At 37.5% G+C, this 15,142-nt stretch overlaps 1 protein-coding gene across 1 annotated transcript in view; it reads right to left on the bottom strand.

Moving 5' to 3' along the window:
- LAMA3 (laminin subunit alpha 3) overlaps window positions 1-15,142 on the bottom strand; it is a 337,939-nt gene that overhangs the window by 253,154 nt on the left and 69,643 nt on the right. Inside the window, exons 3-6 of the mRNA XM_044682964.1 lie at window positions 10,375-10,492; window positions 9,231-9,349; window positions 8,899-9,069; window positions 2,962-3,053 (exon numbers count right to left, since the gene is read on the bottom strand). Coding sequence (XP_044538899.1) covers window positions 2,962-3,053; window positions 8,899-9,069; window positions 9,231-9,349; window positions 10,375-10,492 — 500 coding nt within the window. The remainder of the gene's footprint in view (window positions 1-2,961; window positions 3,054-8,898; window positions 9,070-9,230; window positions 9,350-10,374; window positions 10,493-15,142) is intronic.

Raw genomic sequence — 15,142 nt, forward strand, 5'->3', positions numbered from 1 at the left:
CTCTCTCTCTCTCTCTCTCTCTCTCTCTCTCTCTCTCTCTCTCTCTCTCTCTCTCTCTCTATCTCTCTGTCTCTCTCTGTCTCTGTCTCTCTCTCTCTCTCTCTCTGTCTCTCTGTCTCTCTCTGTCTCTCTCTCTGTCTCTGTCTCTGTCTCTCTGTCTCTCTCTCTGTCTCTCTCTCTCTCTCTGTCTCTCTCTGTCTCTCTCTCTCTCTCTCTCTCTCTCTCTCTCATTTTCCCCACCTTCACTCTTCCCAAATTGTAAATAAACCACCATAAAAGTCATCCTGACTGGGGTCTTTAATTTTGGAATCAGGTAATTGATTCCTGGTGACCAAAATTTAAATATCCAGTCCAACCATAATTTGTTTCTCCTTTTACAATGTAATTGGGAAAATAAAATATCTTTGATTAAAAAAAACTATCCATGTTCAATTATACCTTGTTTTATACAACAGGTATGCTTCTGAAAAAGAAAAATAAGTGTCTAGGGCCTATGGGTCATTCCGTAGGATAAAGGAGGAAACATTTTCTTGATTATCTCAGAAGATGGGAACTCTGATCTGGAAATTTCTAATATTTGCAGGGGTTCTTAACTTGGAGAGTGTTAATTTGCATCTTAAACATTCGATAACTATATTTCAATATCCTTGGCTTCCTTTGTAATCCTATGTACTTTATGCATTGAAAATGCTTTCCACAGAAGAGGTTTGGAGGCTTCATCACACTTCCCAACAAGTCCATGACCCTAAAGCATGAAGAGCCTCTTCCTAGATGTATATTTTTAGTGTTCTTGGTGCCCTAAAATTGCCTTCATCTCAGTGGTAGTAACTATTTACAAAAATATTTGATGCTTAATTGATAAAGTGGGCACAATGTTTACTAACTGAATATTAAAGATCATGCCCAACACTGCCATATGCTCATTGTTTGCTGTTTTGTTTGTTTTTTTTATTTTTTAAACCCTTACTTTCTGTCTTAGAATCAATACTATGTATTAGTTCCAAGGTAGAAGAGTGGTAAGGGCTAGGCAGTGGGGGTTAAGTGACTTGCCCAGGGTCACAAAGCTAGGAAGTGTCTGAGGCCAGATTTGACCCTAGGACCTCCCATCTCTAGGCTTGTCTCTCAAATCCACTGAGCCACCCAGCTGTCCCCCATTGTTTGCTGTTTTAAGAAATCTTTTAGGGGCATCTAGGTGGCACAGTGGATAGAGTTTGGGATCTGGAGTCAGCAAGACTCATCTCCCCAAGTTTAAATCTGGTCTCAGACACCTATTAGATATTAAGACCCTGGGCAAGTCACTTAACCCTGTTTGCCTCAAAAAAAATCTCTTAATAGAGGGCCCCCCTAAACAATATGGTACAGGAGAGTCATAACATCAGCATTCAAATTCTGCTTTGAATACTTACTATCTATGTGGCCTTGCATAAGTCAGGATCCTTCAGTATCTCTGTTTTCTCACTGTAAATACAGCCCTTGATACCAAAGGAATTCTATCATCCCCTCTGTTGATATTGATCTTACTCAGAATTGGTGTACTTATGAGCTTTTATATTCTAAAAAAGCCGAGACTGGGGCACTTGTAAAGGGCTCAGTTGTCTCTGGCTACCTTAATATAAAACCTTACGAGTCCTGCTCACTTTGGGGCACTCCAAATGAGTCTGTAGGTTTGGACAGAGCTATCTGGACAGAGCTGATTTCCCAAGTTACATATATAGCTTCATTTCCCAGAAACAAAACAAGACTAGGACCCACAGGTGGCAAGGAGACTGAAACATATGTCTCGGATCCTTTTTCATGCGTGAGTGGTTTGTCTGCTATTAATAAACCCTCTTTATTGGAGGCTTCATTAGAAATTTGGCTGTGTGTCTATTGCTTGATATTCAGAATCAGAGCATAAATATTAATGGCAGCCATAGATTGCAAGGGATTAATGAGATGAAAGGATCAGGGAATCTGTTGCCTTTCTCAGCTAGCAATGAATTAACCCTGGAGTTTTGGGAATTTCAAGCTAGTGGGGGAGATTTTTTTTGTTAAAGATGCCATCAATTTACATCATATAAGTAAGTAGCTATCCCATCTATATATGAGATTAAAAGGTAATGTTTCGCAGTGAATAACAGACTGGCCTTGGAATCAGAAAAACCAGAATTTGAATCCTATCCCTCGTAAACACTATCTATAAAACTATGAATAAATTACTCGATGTGTGTGGTTTTTTCCTTAAAATGATGAGCTGCAGCTCTACCTGGTGATGGATACATGTCTAGAACTCCAAAATACAATAGATTTACTTTATATGTATAAACCTTTATATATATACACACACATATCTTATATGTATAAACATAAACAGTTATGACTAAAAATTACTCTGTTCTATATCACTAGAAAGTATATGCTTTTGAAAGATGAAATGTAATGTTAAGGGAGAAAGTGATTCCCATAACTAATGTCTAACCAATTGTATCTCCTTAAATAAAAACTCTAATCTCTGCATCCAGAGTACATTAACAATACATAAGCATTAAAAACACTGGCACCTACTGCTCTGACATGGTGTGGCTATGCAGTTTAAAAACAATTCACTTTATTTCTTCCTTCAAGGAATTTCTTTGTATAACATGGAAAGTCAGCCTTTTACAACTGTTACAGGCTTTTTAGAGCAAGGGTTCCTAAATGTCATTTATGTCACAGACCTCCTTTGGCTGGATGAAGCCTGTGGACCTTTCTTTGTGAAATAATGCCTTTAAATGCATAAATGAAATGAAAAGAATGGAAAGATATTTATTAAAATTCCCACTACATGCCTCCCACTGTTTTAAGCACTTAACAAATATCTCATTTGATCTTCTTATTGTATTAAAATAATTATCCAAAAACTTTTTTTGAGTTTATGACCCACAGGCTAAGAACCCCTGCTTTAAAGTAAGGAGAAGAGATCACCACATGGAATGTACTTACAGGTTTTCAGGGCCTTTGGCCCTACACACTTCTGCATGGCCATTGCAGACACATCGACCACCAATGCTGATGTCCTTTATACTGTAGTAATACTAAAAAAGACCAGAGATGAGCATACAGGTTTGAGCATACATCCACATACAAACTCCCCCTCCAAGTCCCCATTCCCTAATGCTTAGCCCGTTTTGTCCATTCCATGCACCCCTTTTTCTTCCTCTTCCCTAGCAATCTCACCAACACAGTCATTAGATTCCAGGTGGCCCTTGCTTTGCGCAACAGCCAAGTTCTTGAAAAGTTTTAAGTCGACAACATGAGACTCTTTATTTGTAAGTCATATCACATTTCAAATGCATGATGTGGGAAATGGGGAAACTTGCTTAGTATTTAAAAAGAATTTTATTTTGAAGCCATTAGTAAAGCAATTAATTGCTCCCTAATTTATTTGCCCTGAAATCCTAGCTTTGATGCTCTATTATCCTTTTGCTTAAAAGTAGTTTCAAAGAGATCATAGGATTTAGATCTGTTAGGGAACTAGTTCAATGCCCCTGTTTTACGAGGAGGACCAGAGACCTTGGCCATTTAATGGCTAAATTTACATAGCAATTTGTGCAGTGAGGTGGCACAGTAAAGAGTGTGCTGGGTCTGGAGGCAGGATGTCTCTCATCTTTCTGAGTTCAAATCTGGCCTCAGACACTTACTAGCAAGTCATTTAACCCTGTTTGCCTGAATTTCCTCATCTATAAAATGAGCTGGAGAAGGAAATGTCAAACCATTCCAATGTCTTTGCCAGTTAGAGTCACAACAACTAAATAACAACACACAGTGCTTTATGGTTAAAGAGTATCTTACTCATCACATTTGATTTGATTTTATCTCATTTGATCCTCACAAAAAAACCTTGTGAGGTTAACTGATGTGGAGTGAAATGAGCAGAACCAGAAGAACATTATATACGGTAACTGAAACATTGTGGGATGATCAAATATAATGGACTTTGCTACTAGTAGCAATGCAATGATCCAGGACAATTCTGAGGGACTTATAAGAAAGAATGGTATTCACGTTCAGAGGAAGAACTGTTGGAGTAGAAACACATAAGAAAATCTATGATTTATCTTTTGTTCATATGGGTATATGACTTGTGATTTTGGTTTTAAAAGATTACTCTTTTACAAAAATAAATAATATGGAAATAGGATTTGAGTAATCATTTATGTATAACTCTATGAAACTGTTTGTCAGCTCCAGGAAGGAGGGAAGGAAGAGGGGAGGGAGACAAAAAGAATCATATAACCATGGAAAAATTTTTAAATTAATTTTTTTAAAAAACCTTGTAAGGCAGGTGCTATTATGATCCCCATTTTATAGATATGAAAAACTGAGGCTGAGAAAAGTTAAATGACTTGCCAATGGTTGCATAGCTAGTACATACTGAAACAGGTTTTGAGCCCAGAAACTCTGGGTTCAAATCTAGTGTTTGTTCTGCCACGTCATACTCCCCTCTCTGTGCCTCACTTTCCTAATCTAAAAAATTAGTGTAGTTAATTCTCCCTCTGCTTACCTCACTAGGTTGTTGTGAGTAAAGGACTTTGCAAAAGGTAGATTATAGGGGCAGCTGTGGATAGAGTGTCAGGCACAGAGTCAGGAGGAATTGCTTTTAAATCTAGCCTCAGACACTACCTAGCTGGGTGGCCCTGGGCAAGTCACTTAACACTGATCATATAGTCCTTGCCACTCTTCTGTCTTAGAACTGATACTAAGAAAGGGGATAAGGGCTTTAGAAAAAAAGATAAAATATAATTTTTTATAAACTGAGTTGCTTAAAGCAAAGCATGTGTGTATTACTCCTATGCTGGGGCTGCTCACATTGATATCAAAAGATGCCTCTTTCTCTCTCAATTCTTCCAAATTATCATCACAATAAAGTTCAGGCAGTATAGGTATAGTACAAAACTCATGGGGGCTAGCGAGAAAAATCTTGTCAGCAGCAGTCTTTCAATTAGAAAAATAAGACTCTTTAATGTGTTATAAAAATTATAATCATGTTAAAGACTTGTAATCATTTAATGACATGACTTGGTTTTCCTGGGTAAAAACTGTCAAATATTTTTGGTAAAACCACAATTTACTGCCTTTTCATCAGAATTATCGAGAATTAACAGTACTTTCTTTTATATGTCAAAACTTGGAGACTCTGATTTTGACAACTAGAGAGATTTCACATCTCCTACCAGGAAAGGCCAACTTCCCCACGAGCACTTGCCCTTTACCCCTGTAACAGGCAGGTCCTGTATTGAAGGAGAATTTCCATTATATTCCCCCCTGCCAGGAACCTCAGAGATTGTGAGAGGTCATGACTCTATTTATATGTGTCAACAGTGGAAAGTTAATCAATGTGAAAAAAAATGGCAAGAAAAGAGCCAAGTTCAAACTTGAGCAGCCACAGAAGATATTTAACTTAATAATATCAGCAAGGTCAGAGTTTTGGCTTGGATCCAAATGTCCAGAAGCAATAAAAACCCATTCCAACTTCAGTCAAATCAGGAAGCCCAGTCTATTCTCCATAGTGTATACAAGTAAGTTATGGTCCAACCTAGTCCCTGTCTGCTCAGGCAGGATCCCTCAGAAGCTAAGAGGGCACCATCTAGCATGAATGGGAGTAGGCAAGAGGGAGTTGGGGGCTCAGAGGATAGAGAACGAAGGCTGGAGACGAGAAGTCCTTGGGTTTAAATCCAGCCTCATGGTATGGGATGGTGATGGAATACTATTGTGCTATAAGGAATGATGAAATGCTTGATTTCTATTAGAACTGGAAAGAACTACATGAACTGATGCGGAGTGAAATGAGCAGAACTAGGAAAGCATTATACACAGTATCTGAAATATTGTAGAATGATCAAATGTAATTAACTTTGCTGCTAATAGCAATACAACGATCCAGGACAACTCCGAGGGACTTATGAGAAAGAACGCTATCCATATTGAAAGAAAGAATTGTAGGAGTAGAAATCCTGAAGAAAACATATGATTTATCACTTGTTTAGATGGGTATATGATGTGGGGTTTTGGTTTTAAAAGATAGTAATACTCTATTACAAAAATGGATAATATAGAAATAGAATTTGAGTGATAATATATGTATAACCCAGTGAAATTGCTTGTCAGCTCTGGGAGGGGAAGAAGGAAGAAGGAAGGGAGACAACAAGAATCATGTAACCATGGAAAAAAACCTTAAAAAATAAAATTTTTAAAAAATCTGGTCTCAGATACTTCTTAGCTGTTTGATTCCAGGCAAGTCACTTAATCCCAATTGCCTAGTTCTTACTGCTCTTCTACCTTAGAACCAATACTTAGTATTATTGTAAGACCAAAAAATAAGTATTTTTCTTTAATCGTAGTAGACAGGCTACCTATACACCCATTGGATCTCTAGCCTTCTCTCCATTATTGAATAAAATAAGTCATAAAATGCTTAGTCAAATGCCTTGTACATAACAGGCAATTAATAAATTCCATTCTTTAATGTCCCTTTAGAAAGTTTTCCAGGATATGGGAAAACTAAGTTGTTTTTTTTTCTCCATCCCTAACTCACTTTCCTGATCCCTCATACGTGCATAACTCCCAAGAGAAATGTTCCTATGCCTTAAGATCATAAGAACACTTCCATAACCATGGTTACATGGGAGAGACCTCTCCCCTATCAGGAATGAAGTGAAAGGAACATAAGGTAATAGTGTGCTCTTGACATCTGAAAACGGAGCATGCTCAGAGGCAGAGCAAGCCTTTTATCATCTGTCATTATCTGCAAGATACTAACACCTGCCTTACACGCTTCACCAAGCTTTTCTAGCATCAGATGAGAGAGTACATGTGAAAGCACTTTGAAAACGATAAGTTGCAGGGTTACTAAGTGGCTCCATGGATAAAGAGCCAGGCTTGAAGATAAGAGGACCTGGGTTCAACTCTAGCCTCAGAGACTGCCAAGCTGAGTGACTCTTGGCAAGTCAATTAACCTCAGTTACCTAGCCCTCTCTTCTGCCTTGGAACCAGTACTTAGTATTAATTCTAAGACAGAAGATAATGATTTTTTAAAAAAAATTATAAGTTGCTACATAAATATAAACTATTATTATTAAAAAGAATCTAAAGAGCAATGAAAGAAATTAACCCAACTCCAATTCAGGCCAGGCAATGCCAACAAGACTGTCTTCTTGGCCATCAGCATTATGGATTTTCTAAGCCAGTAGATCTCAAACTTTTTGGTTTCAGAATCCCTTAATACCCTTAAAAATTATTGAAGATCCCCTAAAGACACACACACACACACACGTGCATGTGTGTTTACACACACATACACACATACACACTTTTTGTTTCTGAGGATTATATCTGTGAATATTTACCATATCATCAACAGCCAGGTAGTACAGTGGATAGAGTGCTAAGATTGGAACAATGAGTTCAAATTTGACCTCAGACACTTAGTAGATATGTATCCCTGGGCAAGTCACTTAACTCTCTTTGCCTCAGTTTTTTCATCTGTAAAAATGAGCTAGAGAAGGAAATGGCACATCACTCCAGTTTCTTTGCCTAGAAAATCCCCAAAATGGGGTCATGAAGAGTCAGAAATGACTGAACATGGAAAGACCTCCAGGAATTGATTCAGAGTGAAAGGAGCAGAGCCAGAAAAACATTGTACACAGAGACCAATACACTGTGTTAAAATAGAATGTAATGGACTTCTCTACTAGCAGCAATGCAATGATCCAGGACAATTCTGAGGGATTTATGGAAAAGAACCCTAACCACATTCAGAGGAAGAACTGCAGGAGTGGAAACACAGAAGTAAAACAACTGCTTGAACACATGGGTTGATGCGGACATGGTTGGGGATATAGACACTAAATGACCACACCGATGCAACTATCAAAAATATGTAAATAAGTCTTGACTGTAAATAAGACTGACTTTTAACACGTGTTAAAACCAGTGGAAATGTGTGTTGGATATGGGGGGAGTTAAAGGGGGGTGAAGGGGAAAGTAAAAACATGAATCATGTAAAAAAAATAAAAATAAAAGTCTAAAAATGAAAAAAAAAGAAATGACTAAACAACAACAGCAATTTGCCATACTAGAAATCTGAACTGATACATTTTACAATGGTCATTAATTCATTTAAAAATGATGAAAAAAGCCTATTCTATGTTAACCTAACATTTTTCTAAAAAAATAATGTTTTCCAAAGTAAAAAAAAATAGTGAGAAAAGTGGCATTATTTCATATATTTTTGCAAATCTCTTTAATGTCTGGCTTCATAGATGACAGTTTGATTCTCAGATGTGCTTCTGTGTGCAATCTGATATGATATGTTGTTCTGGTTGAAGTATCTGAAGAAAATCTGGCCTCACGCAGTTATATAATTGGAAAGGGGAAATATTTTAATGGTCAAATAATGTCTTGGTATTATTTACAAAGTCTGACGTGATTTAAAATGATGAAATAACAATTATTATCAAAATTATTTTGCGCTAATAGATGGCCCAGAAATGGTCTAAACCGGGGTCCGTGGACCACATTTTGAGAACCAATGCTCTAAACTAATTTTTGTTTTGTAATTGTTATTATTCAGCTATTTTCAAGTCATGTCCAACTCTTGTGACCCCATTTGGGGTTTTCTTGGCAAAGATACTGGAGTAATTTGCCATTTCCTTCTCCAGTACATATTACAAAAGAGGAAAAGAGGGTGAAGTGACTTGCCAAGGGTCACATAGTTGGTAAATATCTGAGGCCAGATTTGAACTCAGGAAGACGAGTCCTCCTGACTTCAGGCCCAACAACTCTTATCCACTGTGCTACCTAGCTGCCCTCTAAACTAATTAGGTGAACTTAATTCAATAATCCAAAGAAAAACTAAGAGAAACTCTTGAAATTACTCACCCTTCTAGTTACCGTTGGATCTCTCTGAGCTTTAGAGATCAAGTGTCCAAGAAGGGTATTGGTCCGGAGAAAACGCAAGCGGATATTCGTTGCTTTCGTAAACTCTCTTAGCATAGGAGAAAATGTAAAGTTTTTTGCTCCTGGACGGCCATTTACCAAAGAAACCACAACCTAGTAAACCATAAAAGATTTTCCATCAAAGTTTAGTAATAGTTTATTAATCCTGGATCCCAAATAGGTGACTTTGATTTTTGTCTATATCAGAACATTCCCACCATCAATTTTGTCCACTTTTGAACATCATTTCATACCATCTCCCTAGATATACTCACTTCTCCATTTTCCAGTGGTACAATCCGAGAATATTCAGTGGTGCAGATAACATCATCATCCTCAATGATAGGCATGTTGGCCTCAGTCCCAAACTGTTCCCAACAGTCTATTTTAGAGTCTAAAAAAGAAGCATTTTCACATTGAAACACAAAATATTTTTCTTATGGTAAATGCTCACAGAAAAGTCTCATCTCTATATTAATTTGATATAAAAGTATAAAAGCAAGGAGCTGAAAAAAAAATCAATGAACACTCCCATCTGGACACACTGAAGTTTCAAATCTCTGCGTAACATTTATTTGTGTTTCAAGATGCCACCTTTCCAATCACTCTAAACCATCTGATTTCCATCAGCAATATTTGAAGTAGTGAGATTTGAGACCTTAGTTGACAAACTGACCAATAAGAAATCTCTTATGGAGAGCATATCTCCATGCTGCACTTTGTGAGCAAATGTCCTTCCAGTGTCAATATCTCCCATGGCTCACAGGCATGGTCAGAAAGTCTGCCTATATGATAGATACAGATACAGGCTAAATGGTCCATGAAATAGTACCCACACAGATCAGTAAGCCTTCCTCACTGTTGAGTAAAAGAAAGACTGTTCTACTGAATGACACATATGGCTACATTTCTCAGGTCAATGAAAAGAGACTTCATCATGGGAGTGATTCTGACCATTAGCTTTTCTATGTTGTGGTATGTTAAGATTGAACTAATGCACATACCCACACCCAATAAAAATTCCTTAGGCACCTACTAGGTGCTGGACATTGTACCTTAAGGGTTAGAGCTCAAAACCACAACCAGTTGAAGAAGAAATTAAAGCAATTACTGAAAGTTCTTTTGCCCATGTCAAAATGTCAATGTCATGTCTATGTCTATGTCAATAAATCTGAAAATCTAAGAGAAATAGAACCAGGAAGCACTAAAACAGAGAAAGAATTGTAGTTCAAGAAAGTAAAAGTTATTAGTGTTACACTAACTATATCGAGGGATTAAAATGTCAAAGAATATATGCTGGTGATCTCTTGCAAATAATTTTAGTTCCCCATGATGAGGATGAGGATGAGGATGAAGAGAGCCAATGAAGGGACAGAGTTTCATAAGTCTCAAGCCAACAGGATTTTGTAGTTTACTTACGGGCAAAAAACTGCCAAGGCAAGTAAGTTCTTCCAGAATCTACTGATCTTTCCAGGACCCAGAGATCAGGACGAGGAGAATTTGCAAATTTGATGAGCACGTAAGCAACATGGAAAAGCTATTAAAGAAAAAAGAGAAATAAATTCATGCAAATACCAGTAGTAGAGGCTGAAGTGGTAAACTATGTAAATTCATTCATATTATAAACTGAAGGGGGAAAAGAGAGTTTTGTTGCAAAGCATCTAAATTATTCCCCAAAGTCAAGGATTAGTTCAGGGATTTATTTACAAAATCATAGAACCTCAAAGTTGGAAGGGACTCTACTCTAGAGGCCATAAAATCCAACTTCTCTCTCTGAATTAGAATTTGTTTGGGGGGGGTCTAGAACTGTGATCTCAATAGTATAAGGGAATCTCTAGTGAGGAAAACTCACCCCAATAATATAATTCAGTAACTTAGGTGGCCCAAAGGACAGAGCACTGGGCTTAGAATCAGGAAAATTCATCTTCCTGAGTTTAAATCCAGTCTCAGACACGTATTAGCTGTGCGACCCTGGACAAGTCACTTAATCCTATTTGCCTCAGTTTCCTCATCTGTAAAATGAGCTGGAGAAAGAAATGGCAAACCATCCAGTATCTTTGCTAAGAAAACTTCAAATGGGTTCACAAAGAGTTGAACACAACAGAAATGATTCAACAACAAAAAACTTTTCTACAACTTACAGAATTTCTAGGAAACTTAAGGTCTCAGCAAATTGGAACTAAAGAATTAAATCTAAACCCGTTCCTATTTGGATATGAGACTCCAAGGTATAAAACAATCACAGATTTAGAGCTTGAGAAGATCTTAGAGGCCAGCTAATCTAATCCTCTCATAATATAAATGAGGACCTAAGGAACAGAAGTTAAGTGACTTGCCCAAGGTCACAAAAAGAAGCAGAGTTGGGAATTGAACCTAGATACTCTGAAACCAAATCCAACAATCCTTTTTTAAATTATAACCACATAGTATAATGGAAAGCAAGCTAGACATGAAATTAAGAGAGTCCTACATTCAAAGTGTGGCTCTGACATTATATCTGTAATCCTGAGTAAGTGACTTAACCTTTTGAAGCTTCAGTTCCCTCATTAATAAAGTGGGGATAACAAGGCCACCTCTGACAAAGACCATGAACAAATTACTTAATCTTTCAGAGCAACTAGGCAACTTTCTAAAACTCTAAATTAAAGAGGAGTTGTTGGTCTGCATAGGTAGAAGTATTTTAAATACATTAATGAAATCACAAACCTAAAGCAAACAAACAGAAAACTTCCTCAGTTTCCATGAAGAAAGTAATCTGCAACCTTATATAAAAATGAATTTTAAATTCATTCAATATAATAACTATTACAGGGAGCCATAACTGAGGATCTGTGGATTTGTTTTTTTAAATATTTAGATAAATGCATTTCATTACAATTGGTTTCCTTTGTAATACTAGATATTTTATCTTATGCGTTCAAAAATAATCTTCCGAGAAAGGAACCATATGTTTCACCAAACTGCCAAAGGCTTCCATGACACAAAAAAGAGTAAGAATTCCTGCCCTGCTGTATGAATTAATAATAAACATTAATATTATCTTGACCATAGGCTTAATGGAATATATCTAGATATATTCACCATGGGTTTAGTGGAATATTTGACAGAGTCATTTGAAATCTTCTTTGGGCCCCAGTTTCTTCATATGTAAAATGGGGAGTTTAGATAGATGAACTTTCTGACTCTAACAATCTATGATACTGTGATCATCTAAATCTATGAACATCTTCCATTGATCTCACTCCCTCACATACCAACGAATTCAGATACCCAAAACTATTAAGTACACTTGAGGGTCCAGATGCCGTGCTTCTGTATAAAGGACCAGCTCTCATATATTCCTATAATCACTTGATATCTTTGTTTCCTCCTAGCCCTGAGCTCCTTAGTTTTTCTTCCTTTTTTTTGGAGGGGAGGGCATGGATTTTTTAGCAGTCTGATGAAGCTTGTGGACTATTCAGAATAATTTTTAAGTCAAATTTTGTTTTATTTCCAAAAGTTCATCTTCTCTTCCTCTCACTTCTTCAACCTTCCCATCCCCCTTGAGAAAACAACAAAAACAAAACCCCTGTGATGAACATGCATAGTCAAGAAAAACATATCCATAAATTGGTCATGTCCCCAAAAAATACAACTCGGTCTGTACTCTAGGCCCATCAACTCTCTATAAGGGGGTGGACATTATGTTTCAACATGCATCCTTTGGAATTAATTTGTGGTTGGTCATTGGGTTGATTAGAGTTTCCAAGACTTTCAAAACTATATTTCTTCACCATGTTATTGTTATTGTATAAATTGTTCTTCTGGTGATGCTCACTTCACTATTCCCTCATATTCCCTTTTTTAATGCACAAAACAAAAAATGCAGGATTACAAAGGAAATCAATTATACTGAAATATAGTTAACAATTTTTTAAAACAGAAGTTCATGGACTCCAGATGAAGGATCTTTGTTATAGAGGAAGTAAGATGGAATAATTTCTAAAAGCCATTCCTCCCAATTATGATTAAATTCCAGAGCAGAGAACCTTAGATGAAGTGCCAACATTTCTGGATCCCACGGGTTGAGGCAAGGCTACAGGTTTCTGTTTCTACCCATCGAAATGAGAAAGTCTCCCTTAGGAAGGAGAGATTTCTCTCTTCGCAAGCCTTCAACTTGTCACCACATTCAGAAATGATATGTGGCATCTTTGAAATAGCACACCCACTGGAAACCCAAGTCCAGAGCAGGTGGAAACGTGCCGCTGTATGTCTCCCCATTTGTTATGGGAGCCTGCCAAAAAGAGTCTCATTTAATAATGCCACACAACCTACCAACTAATCTTTCAGCACCTCCCAGGCAAGGAAGCTCCACATAAATAATGCTGCCATTTCAATTATGTCTTCTGTACTTGGTTTTGTGGTTGTAGGAATTCTGTATTCATGTGCTCAAATAATCTGCCCTAAATAATGCCAGAAATCACCATGGCTTATGTGATTCCATTTGTATTCCTATACACGGGGTTGCTGTACCCACAAACTTTCATGATCATGTACATTGCTATTCACATTTGCAGGTTTCGAAAGGATAATTTTCTATGATCCCCAGCTCTCTTCTGAGCAAGTAGATCCAAAATGTCCCTGGAACACTTATAAAGAGCGTCACAAGTGAGTCCACATACATTAATGCCCTTATAACACCCTTCCTTTCCCTCAGCTCAGGCACTCTTATATCAGACACTATCAATGCATATAAATTCTTTAAGTTATATGTATTCTTTAAACCCTTACCTTCCATTTTAGAATCAATACTAAGCATAGGTTCCAAGGCAGAAGAGCAATAAGGGCTAGGTAATAGGGAGTAAGTGACTTGTCCAGGGTCACACAACTAAGAAGTGTCTAAGGCCAAATTTGAACCCCAAAACCTCTCTTCTCTTGGCCTGGTTCTCAATCCACTGAGCCACCTAACTGCCCTCAGTTATATGTAATTTTAAAGAAATATCTTATTTATTTTGTTTTAACACATCAATCTTTCTTAAAACAAACACTACTTACTTCTTCAGAATCAACTAATAAAAAAGTTAATAAGAAGTAACATTTTTATAGAGCTTTAAAGTTTGCAAAGCACTTTATAGACATCGCCTCATCTGATCCTTACAACAAACTTGTGAAGTAGGTGCCATTATTGTACTCATTTGACAGGTGAGGAAACTGAGGCTGAGTGAGGGTAAATGGTTTGGCCAAGACCACATATCTGGTAAGTCTCTGAGAGAAGACATGAGCTTAAGTGTTCCTGCCTCTAAATCTACCACTCCATCCAGTATGCTATCGAGCTGACTCAGTTAAGTAAAATGATTGCTACTGACAGGCTATGTAACCTGGTAATCCAGAATCAATACGAGTCAAAATTACATGTTTTTAATTTATTGCTAAACTGCTTGTAATGTGATCAGCCACAGAATAGGCTGCCTCAAGAGCTGAGGGACTAAGGACAATGGAGGCAAAAGGACTTGGGTTGAAAACTGGCCTCAGCCACTTCCTAGCTGTGTGACCCTGAGCAAGTCACATAACCCCCACTGCCTAGCCTTTACCACTCTCTGCCTTGGAACCAATACTTAGAATTGATTCTATGACAGAAGGTAAGAGTTTTGTTTTTTTTTTAAACTGAGGGGCTCCTTGGGTATTTCCTCCTTGGAGGTCTTGAAGCAGAAGCTCCATGAATAACCCCTTGTTGGATATGTTGGAGTAAGGATCTTTGCAGGTATGGATTGATATACAATGGAGGGTGACTAAGGTCCCTTCCAACAATACTCTGTGATTCCGCCACATTTAGTTTCTGGCCATTCAAAATACTTCAACATAAATATAAATAAAAACCTTTTCAAAAAACCTTAGAAATGGGGTGGGGGTAGCTAGGTGGCTCAGTGAATAGAGAGTCAGGCCTAGAAGCAGGAGGTCCGGGGTTCAAATATGACCTCAGGCACTTTCCAGCTAGATGACCCTGGACAAGTCACTGAAACCCCCATTGCCTAGCCCTTACCACTCCTCTGCTTTGGAACCAGTACTTAAAATTGATTCTAAGATGGAAGATAAGGGTTTAAAAACCAAGTAGAAATGTCCATTCTAGGAGTCACTATATAGAAACAGCGACAAAACCATGTAATTTTTATTTGTGGTAATAGAATGGTGGAGAGAGATTGATTTACAA

The sequence above is a fragment of the Gracilinanus agilis genome, chromosome 1, assembly GCF_016433145.1.
Source record: "Gracilinanus agilis isolate LMUSP501 chromosome 1, AgileGrace, whole genome shotgun sequence".
NCBI classification, from domain to species: Eukaryota; Metazoa; Chordata; class Mammalia; order Didelphimorphia; family Didelphidae; genus Gracilinanus; species Gracilinanus agilis.